At 34.1% G+C, this 12,527-nt stretch overlaps 1 protein-coding gene across 15 annotated transcripts in view; it reads left to right on the top strand.

The window, feature by feature from the left end:
* Positions 1-12,527, top strand: part of KMT2C (lysine methyltransferase 2C) — a 242,261-nt gene that overhangs the window by 186,426 nt on the left and 43,308 nt on the right. For all 15 annotated transcript variants that reach the window (XM_031939470.1, XM_031939483.1, XM_031939481.1 and 12 more), the window contains 7 exons: positions 303-485; positions 1,110-2,996; positions 3,637-3,911; positions 5,036-6,846; positions 8,480-8,591; positions 10,567-10,633; positions 12,074-12,137. In XM_031939470.1, coding sequence (XP_031795330.1) covers positions 303-485; positions 1,110-2,996; positions 3,637-3,911; positions 5,036-6,846; positions 8,480-8,591; positions 10,567-10,633; positions 12,074-12,137 — 4,399 coding nt within the window. The remainder of the gene's footprint in view (positions 1-302; positions 486-1,109; positions 2,997-3,636; positions 3,912-5,035; positions 6,847-8,479; positions 8,592-10,566; positions 10,634-12,073; positions 12,138-12,527) is intronic.

Raw genomic sequence — 12,527 nt, 5'->3', positions numbered from 1 at the left:
TTACATTATCTAAATCCTCTATCCTTTAAAATAAATGACATATATATTCACTATTACATTTTTTTTTCTTGGGACTTTGCATCCATGCCCACTAGTAGATTATAGTAAAACCCTTTTCAAAACTCATCTTCAAATGATTAAACCTAAGAAATTTTTTCAATTTCAAGGATTAATTGTAATTTTTCATTTTTTGTGTTTATTTTAATTTACCTTAAATTACATTTTCTTTTCACATGTGAAAAATAAATGACAATACTTACATCTTAACATCTTGTCATTTTTTCTGTCTTTTTTTCACAAAGCAAAAAGCTAGAGATAATAGAGCTGCTCAACGTATTAATAAAGTGCAGATGTCAAATGATTCCTTGAAGAGGCAGCAACAGCAGGACAATATTGATCCTAGCTCTCGTATTGACTCAGATCTTTTTAAAGATCCATTAAAGCAAAGAGAATCTGAACATGAGCAAGAATGGAAATTCAGACAGGTATGTATTTTTTTCATGCTTTTCAGGTAGAGGTAGTTTTGCTTTACTAAATAAATTTATTATTATTTTACTATAGTGTTAGTATAGGAGGAAGTGGCCTGAACTTTGAATTACAAAGCCTGGATCATTTTGTGACACTGGAAAAATGAATTTTCTAGGTTATTATATAGCTATAATAATTTATGGAATATCCAGTTAACAGAAATGCTACAAAGTGCTCATAAATTGTAATTCTCTGTATAAATATAAGTGGTTTCTTATTCTAAATTGAATTTTGACCATATATAACCAAGTGATGTGTTTACATGTAGAATTATAGCTCTGAGTAGTAGAAAATAGTCAAGAAATTTGATATGCACAAAACCATTTTCTTCCATTTGGATCTGACTATATATTTAAATTATTCTTCATTCAAAAGTTGTTTGCCACAACACCTGCTCTGTAAATTTTGTTTCCTAGGTGCTGTTGGGGATAAGTAATGTATATTCCCTGCCCTAAAAGTTTAAAATGCAGCGAAGAGAGTTTTTATCTAATAGTTATTTATACACAGCAGCCAGAAAGACCATTTTTTTCTTTAGTGATGTTGACTACTAAATTTTTCATTTCTTTCTCCTCCTTTAACAGCAAATGCGTCAAAAAAGCAAACAACAAGCAAAAATTGAAGCCACACAGAAACTTGAACAAGTGAAAAATGAACAGCAGCAGCAGCAGCAGCAGCAGCAGCAGCAGCAATTTGGTTCCCAACCACTTGTAAACCAGTCTGGGTCAGATACACCCAGCAGTGGAATACAAAGCCCTTTAACGCCTCAGCCTGGTAACGGAAGTATGTCTCCTGCACAGACATTCCACAAAGATCTGTTTACAAAACCACAACTCCCAGGAACTCCAACTACAGTAGCTTCAGATGATGTATTTCTAAAACCCCAAGCACCACCTCCTCCACCAGCCCCTGTCCGCATCCCAGTTCAGGACACCCTTCCTCAATCTCAGACTCCTCAGTCATCATCATCACACGTATTTTCATCAGGTTCTTCAAGCACACGTCCCCTGTCTCCAGTAGATCCTTATGCTAAAATGGTGGGAACCCCTAGACCACTTACAGGGGCTCAGAACTTTCCTAGAAGGAATTCTGGTATACCAGTGGAAACCTGCCCCACTTCTTTATCTCGATCTATTCAAGTTACTGAGACAACAGCAAGTAGGCTTTCTTCTGTCAGGGATGTATGTTCTTCATCAGCTAGTAGTGACCCCTATGCAAAACCCCCAGACACACCCAGGCCTATGGTGACTGATCAGTTTTCTAAACCTCTGGGTATACTGAGGCCTCCCATTGGCATGGAACAAACTGGAAAAAATCCTTTAACAGCTGGAACTAATGATCCTTTCACTAAACCATCTCCTAGGACTGACAGGTTTCAAAGACAACGGATACCTGATCCATACCCACGACCCACCCTGACACCTGCCCCTGTTGACAGCAGTAATGTCCCTTTTAAACCTCCAATGCACCCACCTCAATCCCCACAAGATCCTTTTGGTTCAGTGCCACAAACACCAAGACGAATGTCTGTTGACCCCTATGAAAGGCCTGTTCTGACACCAAGGCCAGTAGACAGTTTTCCCCACAATCAGTCTAATGATTCATATGGTCAGCCTCCCCATACTCCACATGCTGCAATGAATGACTCTTTTGCCCACCCTTCAAGGTCTTTTTCTCAATCTGGGACTTTGTCCAGACAAACTTCTCAGGACCCTTATTCCCAGCCTCCAGGAACTCCTCACCCTCTTGCAGATGCTTTTCCCCAATCCTCAGGAACTCCTCGACCCATTAAGGACCCCTATTCCCAGCCTCCTGCAACTGCACGGCCCACCACTATTGATACATATATTCCGCAGTCTTCTACACCTATACCTTCTGCTCAGACAGATTTGTTTGTTCCCTCATCCAATAATCAAAGACATTCTGATCCTTATGCTCACCCTCCTGGAACACCAAGACCTACCATGACTGGTCCTTATTCACAGGTATCGGCACCTCCAAGACCAGGCATTCCAGAAAGTTTTAATAGATCTCCCTTGACAAGACCAGGGCCTGTGCCAAATCAAGATACTTTCCTACAGGCAGCACAAAACAGAGGGCCAACTTTACCAGGAACTTTTGTAAGGTCATCAGATACATGTTCTCAGGCACCAAGGCCACCAGGTCCTGCTTTGTCAGAAACATTTAGCCATGTTCCACCATCACCAGCTCATGACCCTTATGATCAGCCTCCAATGACTCCAAGACCACAGTCTGATTCTTTTGGAACTAGTCAAATTAGTCATGATGTTGATCAGCCAAGATCTGGATCAGAAGGAAATTTTACTGCATCTTCAAATTCTCCAATGAATTCTCAAGGACAGCAATTTTCTTCTATCCCTCAAATTCCTGGTCCTGCGCCAGCTTTAGCAGGAACAGATACACAGAATAGCACAAATATGTCTCCAGCAGATACAGAAAAGCTCAGACAGGTAAGCTAACTTTACAGTCATAGTGCTTAAAATATGTTACTTAGAACAAAATGTTTTGATGCTTTTTTTTTTTAACGTAAATTTAGTTGTGATGTAACATCATTTAAAACTCTTCGAGTCTTTGAAGCTGCATAGCCTTGTGTAAAGAATGAAATTTTGAGTCTAACGATGGCTGTTAGAGTCTCTTCTCAGCTATTGAGTGTGGCTTTGGCAAATCATTTTACCAGATTAGACTTCAAATGGCTCTATCTGTAAAACAAGAGAGATGACTTCCGAGATAGTATCCAAGTGTTTGTCATATGAATTATACCAAGTTCATTGGAAAACAGGAAATATAATTAAATGCTAAGTCTCTGTTTATTTGTAGTAACATCCCTTACGGTCAGTTTTCTGGCTTGTAAATCTTCAGGTGGAAGTGGTTTTTGAATGGCGAAGGCATTTCCTGGTTAAGAATAAGGCCTGGCTGTCGCTTCTTGTAAGCGACAGTAAACCTGAAGCTCCACTCCTTGATGGTGTTGTTTCTTTCTGAACTGTGGATATTTAGAAGCTGTCTATTGTTAGGCTTATGCAGGAAGTGTCTCTTTTGCAAACTTGTTTCACATTGTGAATCCATCAACCTGGCCCTTTTTTCCTTAACCAGAGGCAGAAGTTGCGGGAAATCATTCTTCAGCAGCAACAACAGAAAAAAAATGCTCTCCGGCAAGAGAAAGGATTACAAGACCCTGGGTCTCTGCCACATTGGCAACCAGAAAATCTCAATCCACTTTTTAATAGGCCGCCACCTCCTTACCCTGGGAACATCCGAGCTCCTGTTGCCCCACCCAGCGGACCTAGATTTCCTCTTTTTCCAAAAGAGCAGCGAGGACCATTTCCTTCAGATGTTACTGCCTTGGGAATGAGGCATCATGGGCTGAGGTAACGCTTTATTTTGTAGCCAGTTCCAGGTTTTTAGAGAAATAAAAATTCCAACTAATGCAAAAATTTTAGTTACTGAGGCTTCTGTTTCACCATCTCCTTTTTAATGAAAATGCCAAAAAATAACTTTTTTTTTTTTTTTTTGCTGTTACTGCAGAAATTTGCAAGAAAACAAGATTATTTTTTTCCCAAAGAGATATGATTCTCTTATTGAAATTTTATAGTACCCCACTTGTCAAATCAGTCTCATAATGACTAACTGTAAAACAAAAAGATCAATTAATGCAATCTCTGACATTTACCTATAATGTGGTAGCAGTTCTCAGGTTCCATATTTTAAAAGAAATTTCTAAATAAATGAATTTAAGGCTAAATGAATGTTTTAAGGAAATTTTCATTAAAAAAAAATAGGACTATGAAGGTAAATACATTGTGTTTTGCCTCTTAGGTTCTAAACATCATCTTGTCTCTTTTCTCTGATCCTGTGTCTTATTCAGTTATTCAGATGTTGGTTGTTTTCCTGGCAATATTTCCATGCCTTCACTTGCTTCAACTTCTTGTCAGTGTTCAAGCAATGCACAAATCCACCCCTTCTGTAAAGACAGTAAATCTTTTAAATCTAAACATATTTGTCCCTTGAAATTGTTTTAACCTATCATCCCATGATAAATTTTTGCTCTAGGTTTTTACTTAGTTATTTTAAATTCACTTTTCTTTGTCCTAACTCTGCATTTTATTGTCTTTGTATTTAATAGTTGCTTTTTATTTTTTGAAATGCATGATGCAAAGATAGTTTTCAATATTCACCCTTGCAAAACCTTGTGTTACAAATTTTTCTCCCTCCTCACATCTCCCTTCACAAGCAAAGCAATATACATTAAACATGTACAGTTCTTCTAGATTTCAGTTACAAATACTAATTCTTTTATGTCATATCTGACAAACTGCATTCATACAGGTGTATAATCATTCCTAGTGTTTTTATTTTTTTTTGTTTTAGGCCTTAATGGGGCTATTAATTTTGTCTTTAAAATTTATGTTTAATGATTTTCCTTCTAACTACAAGTTTTGGCCATATTCCTTAAGTCATATATATTAATTTTCTGGATTATATGTCTCTTTAGATTTGGATTCCCTGGTGGGGGCCATGGTCCACCATCAAGTCAGGAACGTTTCCTTGTGCCCTCTCAGCAAATGCAGAGTCCTGGAGTTCCTCCACAGCTTCGAAGATCATTGTCTGTAGATATGCCTAGGCCCTTGAACAGCTCACAGATGAATAATCCAGTTGGACTTGCTCAGCATTTTCCACCCCAGGGTATGCAAGTTCAGCAGCATAATATACTGGGTCAAGCATTTATTGAATTGAGGCACCGGGTCCCTGATGGAAGACCACGGCTTCCCTTCAATATTTCTGCTAGTAATGTCATGGAGCCAAGTTCCCAACACCTCAGGCATGGGAACATTATACCACGGCCAGACTTTCAAGGTCCAAGACACATAGATCCAGTCAGACGGACACCTCAATGTGTAACTAATCAGTTACCAATACCTACAAACTTAGACCATATGCAGCCATCTCAACAAGAGTCAGGCCAAACTCTCCACCCATCTCCTCTGGCCTTACGTTCTTTGAGTCATGCCCCTGGAAACGATTTTGTAGTGAATTCTCTGCCAACTCCAGTATCATCAGATGAATCTAGTAATATACAGATATCCAGCCAGCCACCTGATGGCCTGGAAGAAAAACTTGATCCTGACGATCCCTCTGTAAAAGACATAGATGTCAAAGATCTTGAAGGGGTTGAAGTCAAAGATTTGGATGATGAAGATCTTGAAAATTTAAATTTGGATTCAGAGGATGGCAAAGGTGATGAATTGGATACTTTAGGTAATCTGGAAACAAATGATCCCAATCTTGATGATCTTTTGAGATCAGGAGAATTTGATATTATTGCATATACTGATCCTGAACTTGACCTGGGTGATAAGAAAAGTATGTTTAATGAGGAATTGGATTTAAATGTCCCAATTGATGACAAATTGGATGTGCAATGCAAAACTGATGAACCAAAAAAGAATGAAAAAATTGGCAAGGTTGCAGTCTCTTCTGACAAACACTCTTCAAAGAAAAAATCTACTATTATCAGTGAGATAAAAACAGAAGTACTCTCTCCAAATTCACAAGAGGAAGCAAAATCTGAAAAAGAGAAAAGTGAGAACAGTGCAAACATTGCCTGCACTCAGCTTTCTACAGAAACTGAATTAAATGAAGGAGAAAAGACTTGTGCAGTAACTTGCAATCAAGATCTAATTGATAATAGGACTAATCAAGAAAATGTTGGGTCAAATACAAATGTACAAGGATCTACTAAGATGCCTACAGAAGATGTAATAAGTGCCTGTAGCATAACTGAATCCACTCCAGTTCTCTCAAGTTTACTTGCTAATGAGAAATCTGATAATTCTGACATGCAGCCATTGGCATCTCCTCCACCTTCTTTGCCAGCTACTCAGTCTAATCATGTGTCAGGTTTGCCTGCAACTTTAATACCGTCCTCTGGACCAGTTTTAGACCACGCAATGAGTTCTAATATGACTGTAGTCTCCAGAATGAACCATACTTTTTCTCAAGGTATGGCTATAAATCCAGGATTTATCCACAGTCAGTCAACAAATCACAGTTTTGGGACAGGACAACCTAACAATCAGGCTGTTCCTGTAGCAAATCCATCTGGTCCAAGTGTCATGTCTGGTCCCCAGCAGTTACTCCTTCCTCAGTCAGTGGCTCAGCAGAATAGAGAAAGACCTCTTCTGCTAGAGGAGCAACCACTTCTTCTCCAGGACCTTTTGGATCAAGAAAGACAGGAACAGCAACAGCAGAGACAGATGCAAGCCATGATTCGCCAACGATCTGAACCATTCTTCCCCAATATTGGTATGAAGTCCATAGGATCTTTTTTTTTTTTTTTTTTTTTTTTTTTTTTTTAATAAATAAAATATTTGATCCAAAGGATTAGCCATTAAGAATGAGAAATTTGAATCATTTCAGATAGCCTTATCCCTTTCTCTACCTAGAGAATCATTAATCAGAACAAGGAGTGGGAAAAACCCAGAGCTTTCCTAGATGTCAGCTGAGTCTGACACTATACAGCGGTTCCTACTCATAGTCCCTCACATATGCAAAGAAAAGAAACACTGCTTTTTCTCAATTCTTTCTTAGGATCATAATTACATAGGATTTAGTTTTAGGGATTTCTTTGTTTTTATTTCTATTTAAGTTATGTGCATATACACACACACAAAGACACATACATATATATAGATGTAAAATATGTATAGTCATTTGGTTTATTAGATTATATATATTTTTTTGCATCTCTGCATTTTTCATAGCTATTATTTCATAGTATAGCAATGGTCTACTTTATATATAAGAAAAATGAATATATAAAATATTGTATATATTTATATACAATATAAAAAAAAACTATTGTATCCTTATGATGTTTACTCAGATGTTATGAAGATCAGAGCTTTGAGCTTCTTGGACATTATCCCTGTATAAACTTTAATTGATCTTATAGTTATTACATTGAAACAAGAATTATCAAACTCAAGAGTAGTGTTCTTTTGTCTGTTGTTCCCTTAAAGAGGTGTTTTTTTTCTTGTGTAGCAGAGATTGTTGAATTTAAACAAATTTGTTACAATTAAAAAACTCTCTAAGTAAATAACAAAATATTTTAACATTCTTCAATAATTTACTTGAATGAGAGGACAAGCTTCAAGCACACACATTTGTGGTCACATAGAAAGATGGAAATATAACACTCCAAAGAAATTTTTCAATGTACTCAATTCATAGGGGACATTTGGAGTTAGAAACCAGAGCTTTCTCACTAAGGAATGAATTTTTTTTTTTTTTTTTTTTTTTTCCCAGGATAACTCCATGTCTTGCTCTTAGTGAAGCAACATGGAGTATAGAGTGCCCTTCTTAAAAATAGGAAGACCTAAATTCAGGTCCTTCTTTTGACATATACAGATTGTGTGACAATAGAGAAAGAAATTAAATTAATTAAATTAAATTAATTAATTTAACCTTTCAGTGCACTGGGGGCAATTTTCTAAGGCCACAGATTGCTAGAAGATGCCATCCTGTATTGAATGAGGGAGTTTGATTACCCAATATTTCCTTATATGGGAAAAAAAAATTAAATACAGATCCAGTTTCTTTTCAGTAATTCCTGAAATGAATTTCATTAATTGTATGATACCTTCTAATTCATGTTATATTTTATTTCCTTGACAACTGTCCTAGAAATTACAAAGATAAGGGAATGGTTAGATGAGTTGAAATTTTTGATAAATTGTTAAATTTGAAGTGAAAATTTGTCTTAATATCTTGCCTTAATTTTTCTAGTCTGTGGTGTAAAAATACATTTCAAAATATAGATTATAAGAATATTTTATGCAAATATAAGTAATAAAGTTACACTTAATGACACAGGAAATTATGTTGTGTTTTATGCTGTGAGACTATACGAATAACTGATGATGATTTCTTTGTTTAGATTTTGATGCAATCACAGATCCTATAATGAAAGCAAAAATGGTAGCTCTTAAAGGGATTAATAAAGTAATGGCTCAGAACAATATGGGGATGCCACCAATGGTTATGAACAGGTAAGGTAAATATGGCCCTCTAATCATTTGAGACTAGAAGTCATTGTTTAACTTGAGTGTTCCTAGTATTTGAAGAAAACAAATAAGAAATTTAGGGATTTACATGTTAGGAAAGAACAAATGCCAAGTTTAAATCAAGCAATATCTGAATTGGGAGCAAATTTCTTTTCATACTTGAGGGAGTGGTTTCGAAAATATTGATTTGACTGACATGGTAGATATCAAAGTTAGAGAAGTTTTAGCCTTTAATAAATCATACTTTTAATGCTCCTTATGCCCTGAATTATTAGAACTAGTAAATGTGTAGGCTTTCTTAATTGTACAAGGCAGAAGTATATTTAAGTATTAATATTAATTAATATATTTAAACTGTAAGAAAAGAATTTCATTTGAATTAAAAGGATACTGAAAGGAGAAAGAAAGTCAAGAGCTAAAGGATAAAAAGTTTTTCATTGGTCATTAGAGCAAATTGAAAGATTTTTCTTTATTGAAGTAAAAGAAATTAGAAAGGAAGGAAAATAAGTTGTAAATAATAAATTCAAAATATACTTCTCTTGATCTTAGAAATTAGGTGTTACTTAATTTAAAAGGATGTAGAAAACTAGATTGCAATTTGGATGGAAAAGTTAAAATATAGAAACAGATGTGATTTTATTTGGGAACCTTATTATTAGCTCAGTAATAGAAATGAAACAATTATCTCAATATTGAGGGTTTATCTATCAGGCATTACATAACAGTCCCCTTTCATTTTTTGCTAACATCACATCTTCTATCAACAGTTTAAATCAACCGACGTTCATTAAATGCCTACTATGTGCCAGCTACTGTTTTAAGCAATGAACAGCTTATCTAAAGCAGTTATTTCATTTTAATAAATATTTTTTTTTTTGACCAAACTGATATACTGATTATGTTCAGGGTACTGTTTTGGGTATTACATATACATGACACAATCCTTAGACTTGGCATGGTTTATAGTTGAACTTGGGAAGAAAGATATATATTTGTGCTTACTATAATATTAGGTACTTCAATAAGTAACCCAGAAAAGTGATAGTGTTACAGGAGATAACACCACACACTCTTGATTGCTTAATGGAGGACTTATACAAGTAAGATGAATCTCCCAATTATAAATAATAGTTATAATGATATTGTGCTGTAATGCTTACAAAGTATTATAAAAATATTATGTAAATAATTGCTCACAAACACCTGGTAGATTGTTGCTCTTTATCACCTTTTTCTTATACATAGGAAACTCAAAGGGATTTATGAGTTGCCCAAGGTCTCACAGCTTATAAAATACCTGAGACAGGAGACTAACAAGCATTTAAGACATCATTCCTTTTTATAACAGAGGAAACTATCAGAAAGAAGTCTTTCTGACTTCAAGTTTAGTGCTGTGTCCACAAACTTCCTGTGGTTGTATTCAACTGAATGTACATTGATGGGACTCATTTGTGTCTTAGCACTCTGCCTTTAGTCAGGTAGACATAGTTAATGTAAATTTTACATACCCTAGCATATTAAATAGTATGATAAAAATTAATTTCTGATATTTGAAATATCTTTCATAAATGTCAAATTCATGAGTCATGTTTTGAGCAGGAAATTGAAGATTTTAGTTTATCATAACATTTAATTTGAATTAGTTCATCTTATGAGATGTTTCACTTAGAAATTTTATTAGAAATTAAAATACTACAAATATAGACACAATTTTTAAAAAATATAACATAAAATACATCTTAAGTAGATAGCTGTGAATAGTGTTTTAGTACTTTCTTAAAACTAATTATTAATATTATATGCTTTATAAGTTTTAATTTGATTTCAAGTTGTGTTGCCAATTTTACCTCATGACTAGAAATGACTAAACATTTAAAAGTTTTTATTCTACTTTTGATCATTCCATAAATTCCTGCTATTAAATGCTTACTTATTTAGAAAAATGCATTTTTCTCTACAGGTTCCCCTTTATGTCTGGAACACAGAGTAGTGAAAGCCAAAATCTTCCCCAACAGGCAATTGCTCAGGTAATGCCATTTGTAGTTGTTACTCTGTTTCCTCATCTGATTTTCCTATTAGATTTCTTGTTGTTTTGTTCTGGTTTTAAAATAAAGCCATTGATATAATCAGAGGAAACATATTTGATTATGTATTGTTTGTATCCTGTAGGCCATATAACATAGGTCACTGGAACTACTTATCCATGACACTTTATTCTGAATAATTCATATAAGTTGTTACATCATATATATATTTACAATCATAACAAAAGTTTTAAAATGATTTTATATTTTTATTTTGTTATTCTGATGTACAGTGATTTTGTTAATTCGACATAGCATTCAATTAGCAGCAGAATGAAAATATTTTTACTTATGCATTTATGATATAGGCCTAAAGTACTACTTTTTTCAAAAACAACTGTTTTTACTGTTAATTTTTCTACATGTGCTGTGTTTTTTAGAAAAAAATCAAGCAATGATTAAGGAAAGTAATAAAATCTATTTTTCCCTTTTTTTTTTTTAAAAGTATTTTTTTCATTGGAACAAGAGGTTTGGCAATTGTTAATGCTGTAAAGTTACCCATGCATATAACCTGTAAATAAAAGGCTATTAAATAAAAAAAATTAAAAATAAAAGTATTTTTTGTCTAATCGATATTTTATAAATTTGCTTTTACTTGTATTTCTGCTATATCCAGAGATTTCATTAGCTTTTCAATAATAGTATTACAAGTAATTTATCTTGTCTTTGACATGAAATACAGCCTCAATCAGGTGATACAACTTGCACACATAATAAAAAATAAATATGGAAAATAATGCCATCTTTCTGTATTGCCTACTTCTCATAAATTACTTCCATTGTAAAGTTTACTTGCTTCTTTGTTTATAACTTTTTTTATAAGAAAACTGAATTAATAAGAATTAATATTTAACTCCAGTCAATTTTACATTGTTGTGTTTTTTTTTTAATTTGTAGAAAATGAATACATTGTAATATCTCATAATAATTCTTTATAGAGTAGAATTCAATGTAGGCTTGTTGCAATTTGCATCCAATCTGAGGAAATTAAGGAACTTCAAGATAAGATTGATCTGTATTGTAGTCTTTGATTATAGTAATATAGTGAGCATCGGAGGTAATCCCACCTAGATCATCTTTTACCCAGTGGTACTTACTCTTCAAGAGAAAAATGCAACTTTGCCTGTCTTTGCTCAAGTACTCAAAGAGTTCACAAGAATGCTTCAGTTTTCTGCATAAGTCTACATTACCTAATATTGAAAAGAGTAAAGTAATTTTGACCTGACATAACATAAGACTACTAAATTCATTCTACTTTATAAAAGTAAACTATTTTAATTCCTTTATATTGTTTTTTTATAAATATTTTTACCAGTTCTATTTAGTTTTCTTTTTGTCTGATTATTTAAAAAAAAAAAAATTCTTATATTTTATTTACTTTAGGATGGCAGTTTAACACCTCAGATTTCTAGGCCTAATCCTCCAAATTTTGGTCCAGGATTTGTCAGTAAGTATAAGTCTTTTAATAAATTACATGCATTCTGGGGATTTTATTGTTGTTGTTGTTTTGTTTTGTTAAATATATGTATTCTCCCTTGGTCTTTCTCAGTTATCACCATACAACTAAGCTTACTTTTTTTAGTTATTTCTGATGCATTAATATGCGTGAGGAATTGGTTAGATTTGAGCATTTGATTAGAAAAATCATCTTCCCCATTTTCTATTCCTGCTTGTTACATATATTGAACTCGGTTCATGGCTTGAGAATTTATATATTATCATATTGAGTCATGCCTGTTTTTTTCTGAAGACTTTCTATCTAAAATGCACACATATAAAAAAAGATATGCCATGGGAAAAATAATGGGAATATACCTAGGAAACAAACTGGGTTACA

The sequence above is a fragment of the Sarcophilus harrisii genome, chromosome 5, assembly GCF_902635505.1.
Source record: "Sarcophilus harrisii chromosome 5, mSarHar1.11, whole genome shotgun sequence".
Taxonomy (NCBI): domain Eukaryota; kingdom Metazoa; phylum Chordata; class Mammalia; order Dasyuromorphia; family Dasyuridae; genus Sarcophilus; species Sarcophilus harrisii.
The sequence above is the reverse complement of the archived record's forward strand: the minus strand, read 5'-3'. Positions and strand labels throughout refer to the sequence as shown.